The sequence below is a fragment of the Canis aureus genome, chromosome 10 (genome assembly GCF_053574225.1).
Source record: "Canis aureus isolate CA01 chromosome 10, VMU_Caureus_v.1.0, whole genome shotgun sequence".
NCBI classification, from domain to species: Eukaryota; Metazoa; Chordata; class Mammalia; order Carnivora; family Canidae; genus Canis; species Canis aureus.
Window position 1 is genome coordinate 1,752,278 of NC_135620.1, and position 18,523 is coordinate 1,770,800.

Sequence of the window (18,523 nt, forward strand, 5' to 3'; positions counted from 1 at the left end):
AGAATTACTATATAGTCCTATAACTCCACTAATGGGTATTTACCCAAAGAAAATGAAAACACTAATTCAAAATGAAAAATGCACACTAACATTTATTGCATCATTATTTACAGTAACCAAGATATGGAAGCAAGTCAGGTATCCATCCAGAGATGATTGGATAAAGAATATGTGGTAGACAGATGAAATGGAATATTATTCAGCCACAAAAAGAATAAAACCTTACCATTTGCAATGGACATGGATGGGGGGTAGAGAGTATAATACTTAGTGACATAAGTCAGTCACAGAAAGAAAAACACCACAGGATTTCACTCCTAAGTGGAATTTAAGGAACAAAAACAGATCATAGGGAAAAAAGAATAAACTCTGAACTATAGAGAACAAATTGATGGTTATCAGAGGTAAGGTGGGTGAGGGGATGAGTGATGGGGATCAAAGAATACACTTATCATGATGAGCATCAAGTAATGGTTAGAAGTGTTAAAACATTATATTGTACATCTGAAACTAATATAGCACTATATGCTAATCATATTGGAATTAAAAATTAAAAGTAAATAAAGTCTTATAATAACTTCTGTTTTTGTCATATCAACAAAGCTTAGATTCATTTGTTTTGATTTGTATTTCTATAAATGTTGGGTCTTTTTGCTTAATTACACACTTATGTAGCTTTGTAAAACATTTGCATGTTCCAATGTAAAATAAATTGCATTGATTAAAATTCAGCCATTACACTGCTTCTCTGTGTGGTACCATCCCTTCCACTATAGATAATAGAATTTTATTACAGAAATTGTCTCATGTTTAATTGAAGAATATATGCAAATATATATTCATCTTTTATATTAGTAACATACTATGCACATACATAATTCTCCATCTTGTTTTTTGGATTGAACAAACAGTATATCCTGGAGCTGAGAGCATAGCAATATGTAGGATATTACTCGCTCCTTTGTATAGTTGTGAAGTCATCTATTTTGTGGTTGTAATATCCTATTGAAGAATATTTAATTTTGGGATTTACCACTTCAAAAGTGCTGCAATTAATAATTTTAAGGATGTATCTTTAAAATTTTTTTCTGGCATTTTTGTTCTTCCTCCCAGCTTTTTAATTTCCACTTAGATTTATCAAAATCCTCTTATCTCTCATTCCCTAACCTCTCAAGTTCAGGCACAAAAAATGCTGCTAGCAACCAAGGAGTGTCTAGACCTGGAGATGCAAACCTTGGATTATATTCCCATCTTATACACTTGTCCTTCTCACAGTGTACTTCAAATACAATTTTTCCTTAGCTAATGTTTCTTTTTCATTTCCCGCGACATGTGTTCAGCTATCTTTTATGTTTTTTGGTAGATAATAATCCCGGAAAGGTCAAGGAGGTAATTCAACATTACTTGATGATCTATTAATGATCAGAATTTATGCATTCATAACAGAATGACAGGAATGCAAACCAGACTATGTATGTATGCATTTATTTAAAAATCTGTTTTGAGTATCTACTGTATGAACAGCCATTTTTTACTTCTATGTCAATATGAGTATGTAGTAACCATTACACAAAGTGTTATGCCCTCCACTGGTCAGAAAACTCCAGATTCCTGTCCTTCATTTTCCCAGGAAGGATCATGTGAAAGGATTCATTAGAGTTGATTACTCTCACTGTCAAAAAAACAGTCATTAAGATCATGGTTTGTTCTAGAGTGAATTACAGAAATATTTGTGATACATCTTGAAGGCAGTGGGTCAGGATTGCTTCAGGGAAGCCCTAAATCCACTTTCCAGGCACCAGTGCCAGCACTGAGAATAATTCAGGAACTGGTTGCATCACTTTTCCTATTTTCAATCCCAACATCCTGAAGCAGATAAGCTTGCCCAGACCCTACAGTTTCCTTAAAAATCTCTTCTTTGTTAAGGAGAACTTTTGCATCACTCACCACAGCCTCAAGGAAATAATTTTGCAAGTAGAAAATCTTCCTAAAGTAAACACCAGTGGCAATTAGTCCTCCACTAACAGAACAGAATTTTTCCACATATCTCAGTAGTTTTTCCCCTAACGACTCATCCTCCTTCTCAACTGATAGCAAATGGGGAGACGTAAGGTTTGCCTTGAGTTTCTCCACTGACACATTCAAGTCCTTGGCTATGGTTTCCAGGGATGCATCATCCAACCCAAAGTAAGACCTGTAGAGGTGTAAAGTCTCCTCCAGCTTCTCCACCTCGTTATCATTGATCAAGCCCATGAAAGGGATAGTGGCCGATGCTCCAGCCTTTACAGCCTCTAGCCAGACCTTTTGTCTCAGGGAATCCCTCTTCCGGTCAATGGCAGACTCAGTAATATTCGGTAGATATTGCATGAAGATGTGGCGTTTGTGGGCTGGGAGCTCCTTCAGAAGGGTGGTCTCTAGGCTTTGGAAATCATAGCTAGACAAATCAAGGCTGGAGACTAAGAAGACCTGAGGGTCACACACTTTGACATTCTGCAACTGAGTTATACAGTCATTACGGATCTTTAGCAGGATTTCATCCTTATTGCAATCACTGGGTTTAGTTCTTTTTAGATTATATAAATCACTGTCCACTTTAGATCGGACAAAGTAGAAATTCTTCTTCATTTTTCTAATTGCTGTAGCCAGTTGTGCATCATTGATTGTGAAGCGTGTGGAAGAGATGATAATAAAGAAATCATACTCACGAAATTTCATTTTCTCCAAATACTCTTGTGGGTGAAATGTAGTGGTCCCTACACCTGGCAGGTCCCATAATGTCACATTGGGAAACTTTCTGTGTTTGTATTCGGTTCTGTCAAAAGTTGTCTCCACTGCCCCAATGGGGGCAGCCCCTTCTTCATCATGCCCTACTCCCCGCAGGGCATTGATGAAACTGGACTTCCCTGTCCCAGACTCCCCAGTCACAGCAATGCTCAGAGGGGCATTGTCAATGTCTTTCAGTGCCTTATTAATATCAGACACTGCTTTCTGAAGGTTCCCCTCCTTCAAGGATTTTTCAATCGAAGTGATGGCCTCCTGAGAAAGGATTTTGCTTTCCAGTTTAAAGTCCTTAAAAAACTTGCCAAAACTGGAGGCCAAATCACCACCTGTTTTATGAGAGGGTGTGGAAGAGGACTGACCCATGGCTGGAGCAGTAGGAGGCACTATGGGGAGGAGAGAAGAAGGAAGGAAAAAGAGTTAGTACTACAATTAATGGCTTTGACTGTGCCATTACGGATGGATATAACATCAGTCCTGGCCACGACATTGTATCCAGGAGCCCTTCTCTTTCTGTCCAGGCATTGTGTGGACTTCTGATATGGATGCAAGGTTTGCCCTTGCTCAGTCTCTTCCCTAATCTTGGAAAGCCCTTTTTCTTTAAGATCCTCTTCATTTTTCTAGACTAATTTAAAGCCTGAATCTTCTATTCAAACTTTCCTTCCCACATTACTCTTTATTAATCTTGCCTTAGTTTTTCTTTTATTTGTAACGTTATGAAAATAATGTCTTCATGTTTGCAAATCTAAGATAGCATCCTATCCCTTCCTGCCTGTAATTTAAGAACCCCCAGAATATGCACTCTGATAACCTCTAACATCATCGTATCATAAATCTTGGTTCCTTTATGAGGCAGTTAAATAAGGATGAGTGGCTTCTTTCTTTCTCAGAAAAGATGCCTTATATCTTCATTAGGTGATAGAAAATTATAATAATTGTTAATGTGCTTTCTTTTATCTAGAAAATGTACTGGCTCATGAAACAAGGTGTTGAAAGGCCTTTTAAAATTTTTCCTGGAGTAGAAACAGTAGGTGTCATGGATTCCCATGTTCTAAAAACCTGTGTTGGACTATCCAAGTGGGGCTTACTATGAGCCACCCCAACTGTCCTGAGACCCCACCCATCACCTGTTTCATGCCTGTGTATAATAGAGAACAGAAATCAGGTAGGGAGATAATCCACTGGAGGATTTGCTGATGTATAAGTGTCATTGATGTAAAAGATGGTATTAGTAAAGACTGAAGCAGGCCCTGAAAGGGATGTAAGAAATCAGCCATGATAAAGGAGGTCCCTCTGCCACCTTTCCTGCTGTCAGTCAGACTGAGCTGGTTCTGGAATCCTGGACCAATCTGATCACTGGAGACTTGTACCTTGAGATGGGGCACCAGAAGAAATAATATACTCAGGACTAAATGTAACATGAAATATTTGTATACTATCCCCTGCAGAGATTGGGTGCAGAGTTTTCAGACCAGGAGACAAGTTACCTCAAGTCAGCACTGATGTCTGGGCACCATGCAGACTGGAGAAGTGTCCTTAGACTAAAAGTGAGGGATCAGACACATCCTCCAGGGGCTTCCTGGTAGCCACAGGCTGCAGTTCAGGAGAGGATGGCAAAAAATGTTTTGGAAGGAAATATTCAGAGCAAGTGTACAAGGTCTGGACTGTCCCACATATCAATGGGATAAGCAAACATTCTCCTTAGAAAAGAGAAGTGTGGGAATCTAGCTTATCAGATGTACAAAGGGCAACTATTAAGCAACTAAGAATCATGGTGCCAGCACTTCTGACTACCCAGAAGGAATAATTTTGCCATACAGAAGAGTGGAAATCCTGAGCATCTGGCATGTGCAGGGACAACATCGTGCTGTTTGGAGAGCAAACCACCCTACCACCACTTTGGGGAGCAGACAGCACACAAAGCAGAATGGGCAAGCCTGAGTGTGCAAGTGGCATATACAGCCTAGTGTCAAGGAGGAGCCAACAAGGTGAGATCTCAACCCTATCAGTTGTAGGCTCATGCCTGTGCATTCTTGGAGGATGTGGGAAAATACACAAGAGGCTGGGGAAATCTCTGAGAGTCAGGTCCTTTTTTTTTTTAAGGTTTTATTTATTTATGAGAGACACAGAGAGAGAGGCAGAGACACAGGCAGTGGGAGAAGTAGGCTCCACGCAGGGAGCCTGATGTGGGACTCGATCCTGGAACTCCAGGATCATGTCCTGAGCCAAAGGCAGATGCTCAACCGCTGAGCCACCCAGGGGTCCCAGATATAGGTCCTAAAGAAGGGAACAAACAAAGAGGGAACCAAATGACAAAGTTAGATGGCAAGCAGATGTGGAGAACAAAATTCTGTGTGCTGAGTAAATTTCTAACACAGAAAGCCATACCCTAGTTTTAAGGTTCCGTACCTCACCTGATGTTGCCTGTGAAGTTCTGTTTTATTTTCTAATGAAACAGCAATGCAGGGGAAGCAGTGGCAGAGTACTTTTAATGCTATCCTTGGGAGCTTGTATTCTAATTTCTAGCAGTGTGTCTTCTTCAATTGGGTAGAAAAGGGAGGGAATGTGAGAAATCCATGTGAATAAACCATAGATGTGCATCTCTCCATACATTCTCATCTTCTATAATCATTTCCACCATGAATTAAGAATAAAATAAATGATGAGACTGAGAAACAGATAATGAGGTTCTACCACTGGCAAAGGTCAGAGCTAGGATTCAAGGCGAGGGCCCTCTTCCAAGGGCACAGCTGTATCTCAGGAAACAAAGGGAGGGCACAAAATTTGGTTGGCAGAGGTGAAACTAGGACTCAAAATAAAGTCAGTGTGAGACACATGGGATTTATATTTCTTTGGCGAGATTTGTTACAAAGAAAACCACATGGCTATAATGGAGCCACTTAAGTTAAAGCCCCAAGTCAATAAATCAAGACTTAATATCTAAGAGCAGTTCAACCCCCAGTGATGTAATCTCTCAGCAGTCAACATGGCATATTCCTGATCAGCACTAAAACTGTACTACGAGTTCCCCTTCTCTCTCCTTAGGACTTCAACCTTGCCTAAAACAATGGGTTCTTTGTTATTAATTGTTTTTCTGCTTTCTCTTTTCACTTAAAAACCTTTCCATTTCTACAGCTCAATGGAGCTCCTTTTTATTTTCTTAGATGGGATACTATACAATTCAAAAATTATTTAATAAAGTCAATTAGGTCTTTAAGAATTCACTTGGTTGACTTTTATTTTTTAATAGATTTCATGGCAATGTCTAGATTCTATGCTAACTTCTGTCTCTTTTTGTGGACAAAAAAATACAAACATAGCGCCCTATGAATCCTATGGAGTTCACTATCTTTCTCAACATTTCCAAGGCCGTTTTAAGTCCATCTTGCTTTGAGTTCTGCTATTTTTTTGTATTAGAGTTCCTAATTGAATTGTCTTTCCAACCCAGGGTAAATGTAACGATCACTCTGTCACTGACACAGAGGCTGTGACAGAGCACCAGTCCTTAGCCCTTGGCTCAATCCACAAGTCCACATTGGAATTCTTTCCCCAGTTCCAGTCCACAGTCTATATTCACTGCTCTTTGCTGTCTTAGGCTGTTCCCCATTTCCTGTCTGCAGTCTTCATTAATCAAACCTTCTGGTTTTGTCCATGATGGACACTGGTGGTGATGTGTAGGGGGCTCTCTATTGAACAGTCCAAAGTAACTTCTAAACCTAGCCCCTGATTCAGAACTCAGATTCCAAGGTGGTAACTGTTGGTGGCAGCGACAGTTCTCCATGTGTGTGGAATCAGGTGCCATCCCCATTCTTCAAGATCTGCTGGTTCAATCTTTGCCCCAGTCCCTAGTTCTTTTGCAACTGCTGCTGTCCACAGTTCCATTACCTCATTACTGTGGGTTTCTGTTAATATGTACATGAGGTAAAGGTGAAAAAGAAAAATAGTAAATAAATTACTAGACAAATAAGTAAGTGAGATCCTTAAAATCCAGAGTAAAGTGCTCTACCCCCTAGCACATTGCTTATTTTATATCTAAAATATGCCTCACCCTCATGGTGAGAATACAGACTGGGGCAGCCATTCTGGAAAGCAGTATGAAGGGTACTCAAAAAGGTAAAAATAGAACTATCCTATGATCCAGCAATTGCACTAATAGGTAATTACTCAAAGTATACAAAAATACTGCACCTTGATGTTCATAGCAACCTTATATACAATAGCCAAGTTATGGGAAGAGCCCAAATGTCCATTGACTGATGAATAGAAAAAGAATATGTGATTGATATTGAGATACACACACACATACACATACACACACAATAGTATATTACTTAGCCATGAAGAGAATGAAATCTTGCCATTTGCAATGGCATGGATGGAGCTAGAGAGTATTATGCTAAATAATATAAGTCGATCCGAAAAAGACAATTACCATAGGATTTCACTTATATGTGTTTTTTTTAAGAAATAAAAAAAATGATCATAGGGATCAAAAATAAGAGGCAAACTGAGAAACAGACCCTTAACTATAGAGAACAAACTAATGATTACCAGAGGGGAAGTGGGTAGGAGGATGAATTAAATAGGTGATGGGTATTAAGGGAGACACTTGTGATGAACACCAGGCATTGTATGTAAGTGTTGAATCACTAAATTCTATACTTGAAACTAAAATTATACTGTATTTTAACTAACTGGAATTTAAATAAAAGCTTAAATAAAATATGGTTCTCAAAGCTGTAAAAATCTACAAGTCTATTTTGTTTCCCAAATAACCTGGCTTAATAACTTTCAGGTTGGGAGCCACAAAATAAGGTCAGACAAAAATGTGTGAATTCTCCCCTATTTGTAACTAGACATGATTGGACAGATATATGTGTAAATACCAATTATGGCTAGGGTCCTACCAAACTGTTTCAGCACTCAGGAGAATTACAACCTAGAATTACAATGGCCATTATGAGGAACATTCCAATTAGGTATTTAATTATCTTTAACAGTATTCAGATTCTGCAAAGAGTTGAAAATAGAGCTACCCTATGACTCAGCAACTGCATTACTGGGCATTTACCTCAAAGATACAAATGTAGTGATCTGAAGGGGCACCTACACCCCAGTGTTTATAGCAGCAATGTCCACAATAGTCAAACTGTGGAAAGAGCCCAGATGTCCATCAACAGATGAATGGATAAAGAAGATGTGATACATATATACAATGGAATACTACTCAGTCATAAAAAAATGAAATCTTGCCATTTGCAATGATGTTGATGGAACTAGAGGCTATTATGCTAAGCAAAATAAGTCAAACAGAGAGAGACAATTATATTATCTCATCATATGTGGAATTTAATAAACAAAATAGGATCATAGAGGAAGTGAGGAAAAAATAAAACAAAATGAAATCAGAGAGGGAGACAAACCATAAGAGACTCTTAATCATAGGAAACCAATTGAGGGTTGCTGGAGGGGAGGTAGGTGAGGGGATGGGGTAACTGGGTGATGGGCATTAAGGAGGGCATGTAATATAATGAGCACTGATAATATAAGACTGATGAATCACTGACCTCTATCTCTGAAATCAATAATACAGTATATGTTAATTAATTGAATTTAAATTAAAAAATAAAAATTTTTAAAAAGAAGTACACTTAAAAGCAAAGGCTTCAAAATTCCAAAATAGCTCCATTGGATGTGTCATTGCAAAAAGCTGGTAAAAAAAAAAGAGAGAGAAATATAAATGTACAACAAAAGTACCCAATACAAAAGACTATAAAACTGATGTAATTTTTACAGCTTTCCACTATCCTCCTTTATATGAATACTCATTCTAAGTTATCCTTTGTCTGACCTGCCTTTACAGAAAACATAAAAGTCAACTCCAGAGGCAAGTCAAAGTTCACCTATTCCTTATCCAGCCCCAAAACTTCCCCTGTTCATCTCAAAGGGTTTATGAATTATTGGTCTTAGGAAACCTAAATCTTTCACAAAGGAGGCTGCATTCTTTCTCTGCCCCCTAAAGCTATACATCTTATCATGTCTTTGAAATATAAACATACAATCAGTGGAACATAGGCAAGGAAAAAGGGAAAGCTGTGCTTTATAACACAAACTGCCAAATGATGCATGTTGTGCCTAAACTCTGGCACAGAGTCCTTATGTTTAATTTCAAGATTAAAAACTTTCTCCACAAATATTGGTAACCATAAGGTCTTTCTGTGTTAGTGTGTGTGTCCATATATATATATGTTGTAAATATGTGATATATTTTTGTGTGTGTGTGTGTGATATTTCTACCTCTGGAAAATTTTGTTGTAAAAGATCTCTAATTAGTTGCATTGAAAGCAAGAACTTCTAAGGATTGAGCATTTTAAAACTCTCAGAAAGAAGGAAATTAACCTCAACATTTTTCAAGTTCATGTGATTTGGAAAAATATTCAGTATTAAAGCTAATTTAAGGCTGTTGATTTAATTAAAATAAACATGTGTTGGGCATCTGCATGGCTCAGTAGTTTAAGCATCTTCTTTCAGCTCAGATCATGAGATCAAGCCCCATATCAAGCTCCCTGCTCAGTGGGGAGTCTGCTTTATCCCCCTCCCTTTGACCCTGCCCCTCACTCATCTATCTCTTTCTCTCTCTCAAATAAATAAATAAAATCTTTAAATAAAATAAACACATGTTTAGAATTATAAGCATTAAAAGTAACATTTTTATTCTACATGTGTTTAGCTGAAGTCAAGTAAATATGCTGATGTTATCTCTGTTACAAAATGTTTTTTAAAAATAGATTAGGAGAATGATCAAGTGGAATTTACAGGATGCAAAGTTGGTTCAATAGTCACAAAACAATCAATGTGACATATCACATCAATAAAGAAAAGATAAAAATCATGTGATCATTTTAAAAAATGCATAAAAAGTATTTGACAAAGTATGATATCCATTTATGATTTAAAAACCTCAACAAAAGAGATCTAGAGGGAACACACCCCGAAAAAAAAGCCATATATGAAAAGCCCTCAGTGAACATACTCTTTGAAGAAAAAAAATGAGAGCATTTTCCCTAAGGTCAGGAACAAGACAAGGATGTTCATTCTCATCACTTTAATTCAACATAGTGCTGGAAGTCCTAGCCACAGCAATTAGACAACATAAAGAAATCAAAGGCATCCAAATTGGTAAGAAAGAAGTATAAATTACACTATTTACAGATGAACTGATAATATACACTGAAAGCCCAAAAGATTCCACCAAAAAGATCAGTTATCTTAGAACTGATAAATGAATTCAATAAAGTTATAGAATACAAAACCAATGTACAGAAATCTGTTGCATTACACTACACTTTTAATGAGTAGCATAAAGGGAAATTAGGAAAACAAACATGAATTGCAGCAAAAACAATAAAATATCTAGGGATAAACTTAACTAAAGAGGTGAAAGAGCTGTACTCTGAAAACCATAAAATACTGATAAAAGAAATTCAAGGCAATGGAAAGAAATGTAAAGACACTGCATATTGATGGGTTAGAACAAATATTGTTTAAAATGTCTCTACTACCCAAAGAAATCTACAGATTCAATACAAGCTTTATAAACATTCCAAAAGCATTTTTCACAGAAAGGGAATGAATAATATAAAATTTGTATGGAAACACAAAAGACAAAATTGCCAAAGCATTCTTGAGAAAGGAAAACAACTGGAGGTATCACAATCCCAGACTTGAAGCTATATTACAAACTTGTAGTAATCAAAACTGTATGGTATTGGCATAAAAATAGACACAGAGATGAATGGAACAGTATAAAAAACCCAGAAATAAACTCACAATTATATGGTCAAGTAATAGTCAACAAAGAAGAAAAGAATATACAATGGGCAAGAGACAGTCTCTTCAACAAATGGTGTTGGGAAAACTGGACAACTTCATGCCATGAAATGAAACTGGACCACTGTCTTACACCGTACACAAAAAATATACTCAAAATGGATGAAAGACCTAAATGTGAAACCTGAAACCATAAAAATCCTAGAAGAGAATCCAGGCAGTAATATCTCTGACATTGGTCATAACATTTTTCTAGATAGGTCTCATGAAGCAAGGGAAACAAAAGCAAAAATAAACTTTTGGAAGCACATCAAAATGAAAAGCTTATGCACAGTAAACTATCGACAAAATTAAAAGACAAACTACCGAATGAGATCAGATACAAATGACATATGTAAGAAAGAGCTAATATCCAAAATACATAAGTAACTGATATAGCTTAAAACTAAAAACAAGGGTACCTGAGTGACTCAGTCAGTTGAATATCCAACTCTTGGTTTCTGCTCAGGTCATGATTTCATGGGTTGTGAAATTGAGCCCCATGTCAGGCTCTGTGCTGAGTGGGGAGTCTGCTTAAAAGATTCTCTCTGTCTGCCCCTCATTCCCTCAAAATAAATAAACAAATCTTAAAAAACACAACCCCCCCCCAAAAAAAAATCCAACTAAAATATAGGCAGAAGACATAAACAATCATTTCTCTAAAAACATCCAGATGATCAACAGACACATAAAAAAATCCTCATCATCACTTATCATCAGGAAATGTAAATTAAAACCACAATGAGATATCACCTCACGGATATTTCAGAATGGCTAAAATTAAAAACACAAGGAACAAAAGTGTTGGGGAGGATGTATAGGAAAAAGACTCCTGGTGTACTGTTGGTGGGAATGCAAACTGGTGCAGCCACTGTAGAAAACAGTATGGAAGATTCCCAAAAAGTTAAAAATAGAACTGTATTACCATCCAACTATTACACTAGTGGCTATTTACTCAACAAATAAAAAAAATACTATTTCAAAGGAATACATGCACCCCTGTGTTTATTGCAGCATTACTTACAAAAGCCAAATTATGGAAGCTGCCCAAGTGTCCATCTAGAGATGGATTAAAAAGATTCTATATCTATATCTATATCTATATCTATATCTATATCTATATCTATATCTGTATCTGTATCTATATCTATCTAAATCTATATCATCTATATCTATATCTATCTACTCAATGGAATATTATTCAACCATGAACATAATGAGATATTCCCTTTTGCAAAGACATGATGGGGCAAGACAGTATAATGCTAAGTCATATAAGCCAATCAGTAAAAAACAACAACAACAACATATAATTTCATTCATATGTAGAACATAAGAAGTAAAACAAATGAGCAAATGGAAAAAAGAAAAAAAAAGGAGAGAGACAAATTAAAAAACAGGAGTAGAAACTGATGATTCATCTCTTACATATAACACTCATTAATCATGATAAGAAGTGCCCTCCTTGGAGCTCTAGGATGGCACAGTAGGTTAAGCATCTGACTCCTAATATCAACTCAGGTCTTGATCAACAGTGTCATGAGTTCAAGCCCCATTCTGGGCATTAAGCCTACATAAAAAAAGTGAAGTTCTCTTCTTCATATCCATCACCCATTTAGCCCACCCCCCACTCATTTCCCTCTATCAACCCTCAGTTTGTTCTCTATAGCCAAGAGTCTATAGTCTATAGTCTATAGTCTAAGCTCTTCTCTTCGTATTGCAGCTGAAAGGGGTTTTATACTAGAAGCAAGTTCTGCACTGGAACCCAGACCCCCAATTCCGCATGCTTTGGCCGACTGATTTCCTCCTCTACTTTCTCTTCGGGCTGTTTCATTTTCTTTGCATTGATTGCGCGCGAGAAAAAAAAAAAAACTCAAGAAGTCTGATCAACAGATATCATGGAGTCTGGCAAGATGACTTCTCCCAAGAGCATGCCGAAAGATGCACAGGTGATGGCACAAATCCTGAAGGATATGGGGATTACAAAATATGAACCAAGAGTTATAAATCAGATGTTGGAGTTTGCGTTCCGATATGTGACCACAATCCTAGATGATGCAAAAATTTATTCAAACCATGCTAAGAAGGCTACTGTTGATGCAGACGATGTGCGGCTGGCCATTCAGTGTCGTGCTGATCAGTCTTTTACCTCTCCTCCCCCAAGAGATTTTTTATTGGATATTGCAAGGCAAAGAAATCAAACTCCTTTGCCGTTAATCAAGCCATATTCAGGCCCCAGGCTGCCACCTGATAGATATTGCTTGACGGCTCCAAACTATAGACTTAAGTCTACAAAAAAAGGCATCAACTTCTGCGGGAAGAATTACAGTTCCACGGTTAAGTGTTGGTTCTGTTACTAGCAGACCAAGTACTCCCACTCTTGGTACACCAACCCCACAAACCATGTCAGTGTCAACTAAAGTAGGGACTCCCATGTCCCTCACAGGGCAGAGGTTTACAGTACAGATGCCCACATCACAATCCCCAACTGTAAAAGCATCAATTCCTGCCACATCCGCAGTTCAGAATGTTCTGATTAATCCATCATTAATTGGGTCCAAAAACATTCTTATCACTACAAACATGGTGTCATCACAAAATACTTCCAATGAATCATCAAATGCATTGAAAAGAAAACGAGAAGATGATGATGATGACGATGATGATGACGATGATGACTATGATAATTTGTAATCTCGCCTTGATGCTGTAACCTGTAAACTTGGTCTTAAATCCATTGTACTGAGATTAAACGTGCATGCTGGGTATTTTCAAGTTGTGTTGTAGAAAACTTAAATGGTATTTAATGAGTAAATATAGTTATCCTTTCCTATTGAAAAAAAAAGTTCGTTTCTCTCTCCCTTTTCCCCCCTTTCCCCAAATCTTTTTGATTATCAAAAAGATAATCACTGAGTTAGATTAGGTAACAGTTTAAGTTAAATTCATTAAATATCTAGGTCATTTCCAGGTGAAATAAAATAACAAAACATTAATTACTAAACATTCGTTTCTCTAATTTTGGGTTCTCTATTACAGGGAAATTAGAGATAAATGTAGGTCTCCTGATAACTTTTTTGGCATGTGTATCAAAAGATTGTAGTATAAAAAAGCTTATGTTACCAGAAATGATGAAATGTATTTATGAATTTGCAATCTAAAGAATACTGGTATAACACACAATTAACCAGTGCTTACTACTTACTTTCCCTAGAAATTAAAGTTTCTAAGGGTTAAGAACTCTAATTAATGTTTGTGGTTAAAGCAACTAAAAATTAAAAAAGGAAACATCCCTGAATGAAGAAAAATAGAACATGTGCTTTTGGAAAGAAAAAAAGAGGAAGAACAAGTTGTAGAAAGACTGTAAAAAAGAAATCTTAGGAAAGGAATTTTTTTCACAATCAGGAATGACTCACATTGGAAAGAATATGTTCTTTTTAAATTTCTTTTTATTGGAGTTCAATTTGTGGAAAGAATATGTTCTAATACAAAAGTAAGCTGGTGCAAAATTAGAATTTGGTTTTCTATCTGTTGAGAGGACAAAGTTTTTGTTTTTAAATTTGATCTAGTTTTGGTAATAGATTGTAAAAGTTTCGGGGATCCCTGGGTGGCTCAGGGGTTTAGTGCCTGCCTTCAGCCCAGGGCGTGATCCTGGAGTCCTTGGGGTTGAGTCCCGCGTTGGGCTCCCTTCATGGAGCTTGCTTCTCCCTCTGCCCATGTCTCTGCCTCTTTCTCTGTGTTTCTTGTGAATAAATAAATAAAATGTTTTTTAAAATATTATAAAAGTTCCCTTACTATTTAGGTTATACTCCTAGAAAACAAAACACATGTGAAATTATGGGAAATTTAATATGTCCTAGTCTAATGTTACCACTTGTAATTATTCTTTTACCTTCTGAAATTGCTATCATCAAAACTGAGGCCACAAAAAAGGACTACCCCAGAGTATCAGGAAATGCCCCAGTTGACTCTCATGCAAAGGCAGCTAGCAAAAGAATCTATAAAGATTGTGGCACCTGTGGACAAAATCCATTCTGCTGCTGCAAAAATGTCTCTTCATTGTGAGATGTTCGCTATTCTGATGCTAAAGTAACATGGCAACCCTCTGCATCTGAATCAGAAAAAAATGCTTTACCATCAGAGGCCTCACACCTATTCTCTCTGGACCTTGAGCACTTGAGGATTGTTTTTATATATTCTTGATGTTGTATGTATGTTTTTCACATATGTTGAAGATTTCTCCTGCTGGAAGGCTGATGACCTCACAGTGACACAGAATCTGTTAGAAAATGTGTTTCCCACTTGCAATTTAGCTTCTACAATCTTCAGTGATTGAGGCAGTCATTTCATTGGACAAATCATACCAGCTTTAACAACCTTGCAAACTTCTTAGAATCATCACTGGCCTTATCACCCTCAATCTATCAGGCAAGATTAAAAGAAGTAACTGGATCCTTATACTTAAAAACTTTAAACTATACTTCCTTGCCCTAAAGTGTTGCCTTTGGACTTGCTGTTTGCAGTACCCCCTTCAGATATGTAAACTCACCTCACACAACATAATCACTGGCAAACCAATGTCTATTGGTATACAACTTTCTGCTGATCCCTTGTATCATGCTAGTATGACCAACTATGGCAAAGTCTCTCATGTTTTACCATTAAGCCTATTATCAGCAGCTTAAAGATGTCTCCCCAGATCCCAATTCAAAGGGTCCTGCTGGCCATAGTCTAGAGCATGGTGACTGGGTATTCTGGAATTGTCATTCTGAACTCCATTGAAAGGAATTGTACCAAGTGCTCCCAACCACTGACATTCCTAGAAAACTAGAAGGTGTTGAATCTTGAGTACATATTTCACTGCTAAGGAAGGCTTTATCTTATACCTGTTGTACAGATACTAGAAATCTCTAAATCAATTGAATAGGAAGATAAGTAGCTGACATTGATTGAGGTTGACTGCTTTCATCCAAGACAATAGATCAAGTCTTCAGACTAACAAAAGTGAAACTCTTTCTCCATCTTTTTCTCTCCTTTACTCTGGCAGAGTCCTAGAAAAATAATACCCTTAGCTATATGTCCCAGCCCATTGCTCAGAAGGGGGAGTAAACTCCAGAATTTAAAGCAACCTTTTACTTTAAGCTAAAAGAAAATTTAATTATGTTCATAATTTTTTTTTCAAGCAAATAAAGACATCTCATTGGTTGACTCCCCTGGATTTATATCATTGAGTTAAAAAAGGCCAGTCATGAGATATTCATGACATAGGATTTGTTTCCTTTGGTGGAGCCAGGCTTCTCTAGTTAATAGTAAATATACACAATAATTTGATCCAGAAACTTCCCTTAATTCCTAAAGATATTGCAGAATGCATTGTTAAGGCAGGAGCTGCCCCACAAAGATCCTTAGACTCTCTGGTCAAAGATTCTCTTGACAAAAAAATATCCTTTGATTATCTTTTAGCCTAGCAAGAGTTGTCTATACTATGACCAACACCTCCAGGTGCATCCAGATTAATACGTCTGGGGAAGTTGAAACACAACTACATAAGTTAAGCCACTTGGCTTAAAAAGATGACTTCTTCAATGGGGTCTTTCTTTGACTTATTTGATTTTGAGTGCTTGGGTCTTGGGTACCATGGCTTCAATGTGCACTCCAACCATTGAAAATTATTCTGTTTATAAAAATAATAATAATTTGCCTGGTATACTGTATACTCTTAACATTTTTTAATGCATGTTCACTAATATCAAACTTTATTTTTTTTTAATTTTTTTTTAAATTTTTATTTATTTATGATAGTCACAGAGAGAGAGAGAGAGAGAGGCAGAGACACAGGCAGAGGGAGAAGCAGGCTCCATGCACCGAGAGCCCGATGTGGGATTCGATCCTGGGTCTCCAGGATCGCGCCCTGGGCCAAAGGCAGGCGCCAAACTGCTGCGCCACCCAGGGATCCCAATATCAAACTTTAAAACAAGTAATCTTCCTGAGACTGAAACACCAGAAAAATTAGGCAGAGGATAGCAGATACCAAAATTGTGAACCTGAAGTTATCATCTGTGAATATTACAGAGATTAAGCAAAAACATCATGACATGTGAATACCATGCAAAGGATCAACAAAAGCTGCAACACTAAACAGTAGCTGAAAGTGGCACCAATGCCTTACATTTTGATCACATCTCTAAGTTAAGCAGAGTCTGATCAAAATAGGGGAACTGTGAAAATGAAGTAGCACAGGGTCACAGGGTGACAGGGCCATAGGAGCCACTTACGTTAAGGCCTTGACTTAATAAACCAAAATCTAATACTGGACCTAACTATAGTTTCAGTCCCCCAGCAATGCATATTTTAACCAGTGAACATAGGTATTTCCAGGTTAGCACTAGGGAATTTGCTAATAGACCATTGCCCTTAAACTTAGGAGAGCAATTCTGACTAAAACAATGGATTCTTTGCTAATAATTTTTCTTTTTCCCGTCTTCTCTTCCTTTATAAATATTTCCTCTCTTACAGCTCAGTGGAATCCTTTGTATTTGCTAGATAAGATGCTGCCTAATTTGTGAATCATTTAATAAAGCCAACCATTGTTTAAAATTTATTGATTTGAATTTTATTTTTTAACAGATAATATGCATTGTCTCCCCAGGGAAAAGTATTTTGGTATGAGATGGGGGATGTCGGATGGCAGAAGCTCTTAGGGAAAGCCCCTATGCACTGACACCCCTGACATTCACATGATCCTTCTGCAGCTCACAGGAATAAAATTTGTTAACTGCCCTCTGAAGATGTCCCAAATAGTTAAGTGCTCTACTTGGCTGAAGCCACCCACTTTCTCTTCCTTTAAAAATATTTCCTCAGACATTCTGTGCCTCAGACTTTTAAGTCCACAGCACCCAAAATGGAGCATCCAGGCTCTCCCAACCTTAGACCTACAGATCTGTAATTCTATTTTTAGACCCATACTCAATCCAAAGTGGTTTATTGCTTACCAGCTCCTGAAAAAAAGGAGTTGAGCTCTGAATGTGTCCCCTGGCAGGGCAGGAAATGTAGAGCCTGGATGAAGTGCTCCCTGCAGCCCAAGGCAGAAACACTCCTCTGCGAAGACTGGCCTCGCACTGGAACAGGTCCTGTGTGGTGCGATGGTCCCTCTGCAGATTAAAAAGCCAACTGTGACTTGAAATGTCTAAATTGTGTGTGAGGAGCTGGCAGGATTTAAATAATGTCTGGCCTTTCCTCCACCCCCACAGGAATTTGGCCAATAGTAAAGAGGCAGCCAGCACATTGTAGAGCCCTGCATTTCCAGGAACAGAAAGTGAAATAAAAGTTCAGTAGGCTTATTTTCTGAGAAACACAGCCATTGCCAGGAAGTGAAACTGAAAGACATCATGGCTATTTATTTTGTATGCTTTGGGCATCATGAGTAAGGGTTGGACACAGGGACCCCAGCAGGAGGCTTCTCAGTGACCCCAAAAGGACACTCCAACCAGGCCCCAGGCTCCAGACAGAAATTGAATCCAGAATCAGAGAACACAGACCTGAGTTTTGGAAAAACGACACTCATGGCCCCCCTGTTAACCTTGAACAGCCCAAATTCTATGGAGAGTGAAGTCGAATAAAGAGTGTATCTCATCTTTGTCCCTGGTTCCTGGTACAGAGCTTCAGAAAATATGGGAATTTCCCGAGTTTACTTTGTTATGCTTATTCTTGAACAAAAGATTCACAGCAACCATATTTTGGTTTTGAAAAATAAAAAAGAAAACTTTACTTTTATTATAGAAACCTAATAGAAACAGAAGAGGAAAGGAATCTACACATAGATTGAGGTAATAGTAGGCAATAAATAGGAATGTGGCAAAGTTACATCAAATTGGATACA

At 37.6% G+C, this 18,523-nt stretch overlaps 1 protein-coding gene and 1 pseudogene across 3 annotated transcripts in view; one reads left to right on the forward strand and one right to left on the reverse strand.

Annotated features, from left to right (window-relative positions):
* The window catches only part of LOC144321835 (transcription initiation factor TFIID subunit 9-like), a 152,903-nt pseudogene extending 135,658 nt beyond the window's left edge, over nucleotides 1–17,245 (forward strand). Inside the window, exon 6 of the transcript XR_013387343.1 lies at nucleotides 12,371–17,245. The product of XR_013387343.1 is annotated as a transcription initiation factor TFIID subunit 9-like (transcript). The remainder of the gene's footprint in view (nucleotides 1–12,370) is intronic.
* On the reverse strand, nucleotides 1,470–17,948 carry LOC144321826 (interferon-gamma-inducible GTPase 10-like). Of its 2 annotated transcripts, none has more exons than XM_077911075.1 (2): nucleotides 17,637–17,889; nucleotides 1,470–3,164 (listed from the first exon to the last, which is right to left on the reverse strand). In XM_077911075.1, the coding sequence occupies exon 2, from the start codon at nucleotides 3,142–3,144 to the stop codon at nucleotides 1,822–1,824; it is 1,323 nt and encodes a 440-aa protein (XP_077767201.1). In that variant the 5' UTR covers nucleotides 3,145–3,164; nucleotides 17,637–17,889; the 3' UTR covers nucleotides 1,470–1,821. The 2 variants fall into 2 exon arrangements, 1 of the variants encoding a protein (XP_077767201.1); XR_013387339.1 differs by lacking the exon at nucleotides 1,470–3,164 and adding an exon at nucleotides 14,076–14,386 and having other exon boundaries at nucleotides 17,637–17,948.
* Between the last annotated feature and the right edge of the window lie 575 nt (nucleotides 17,949–18,523).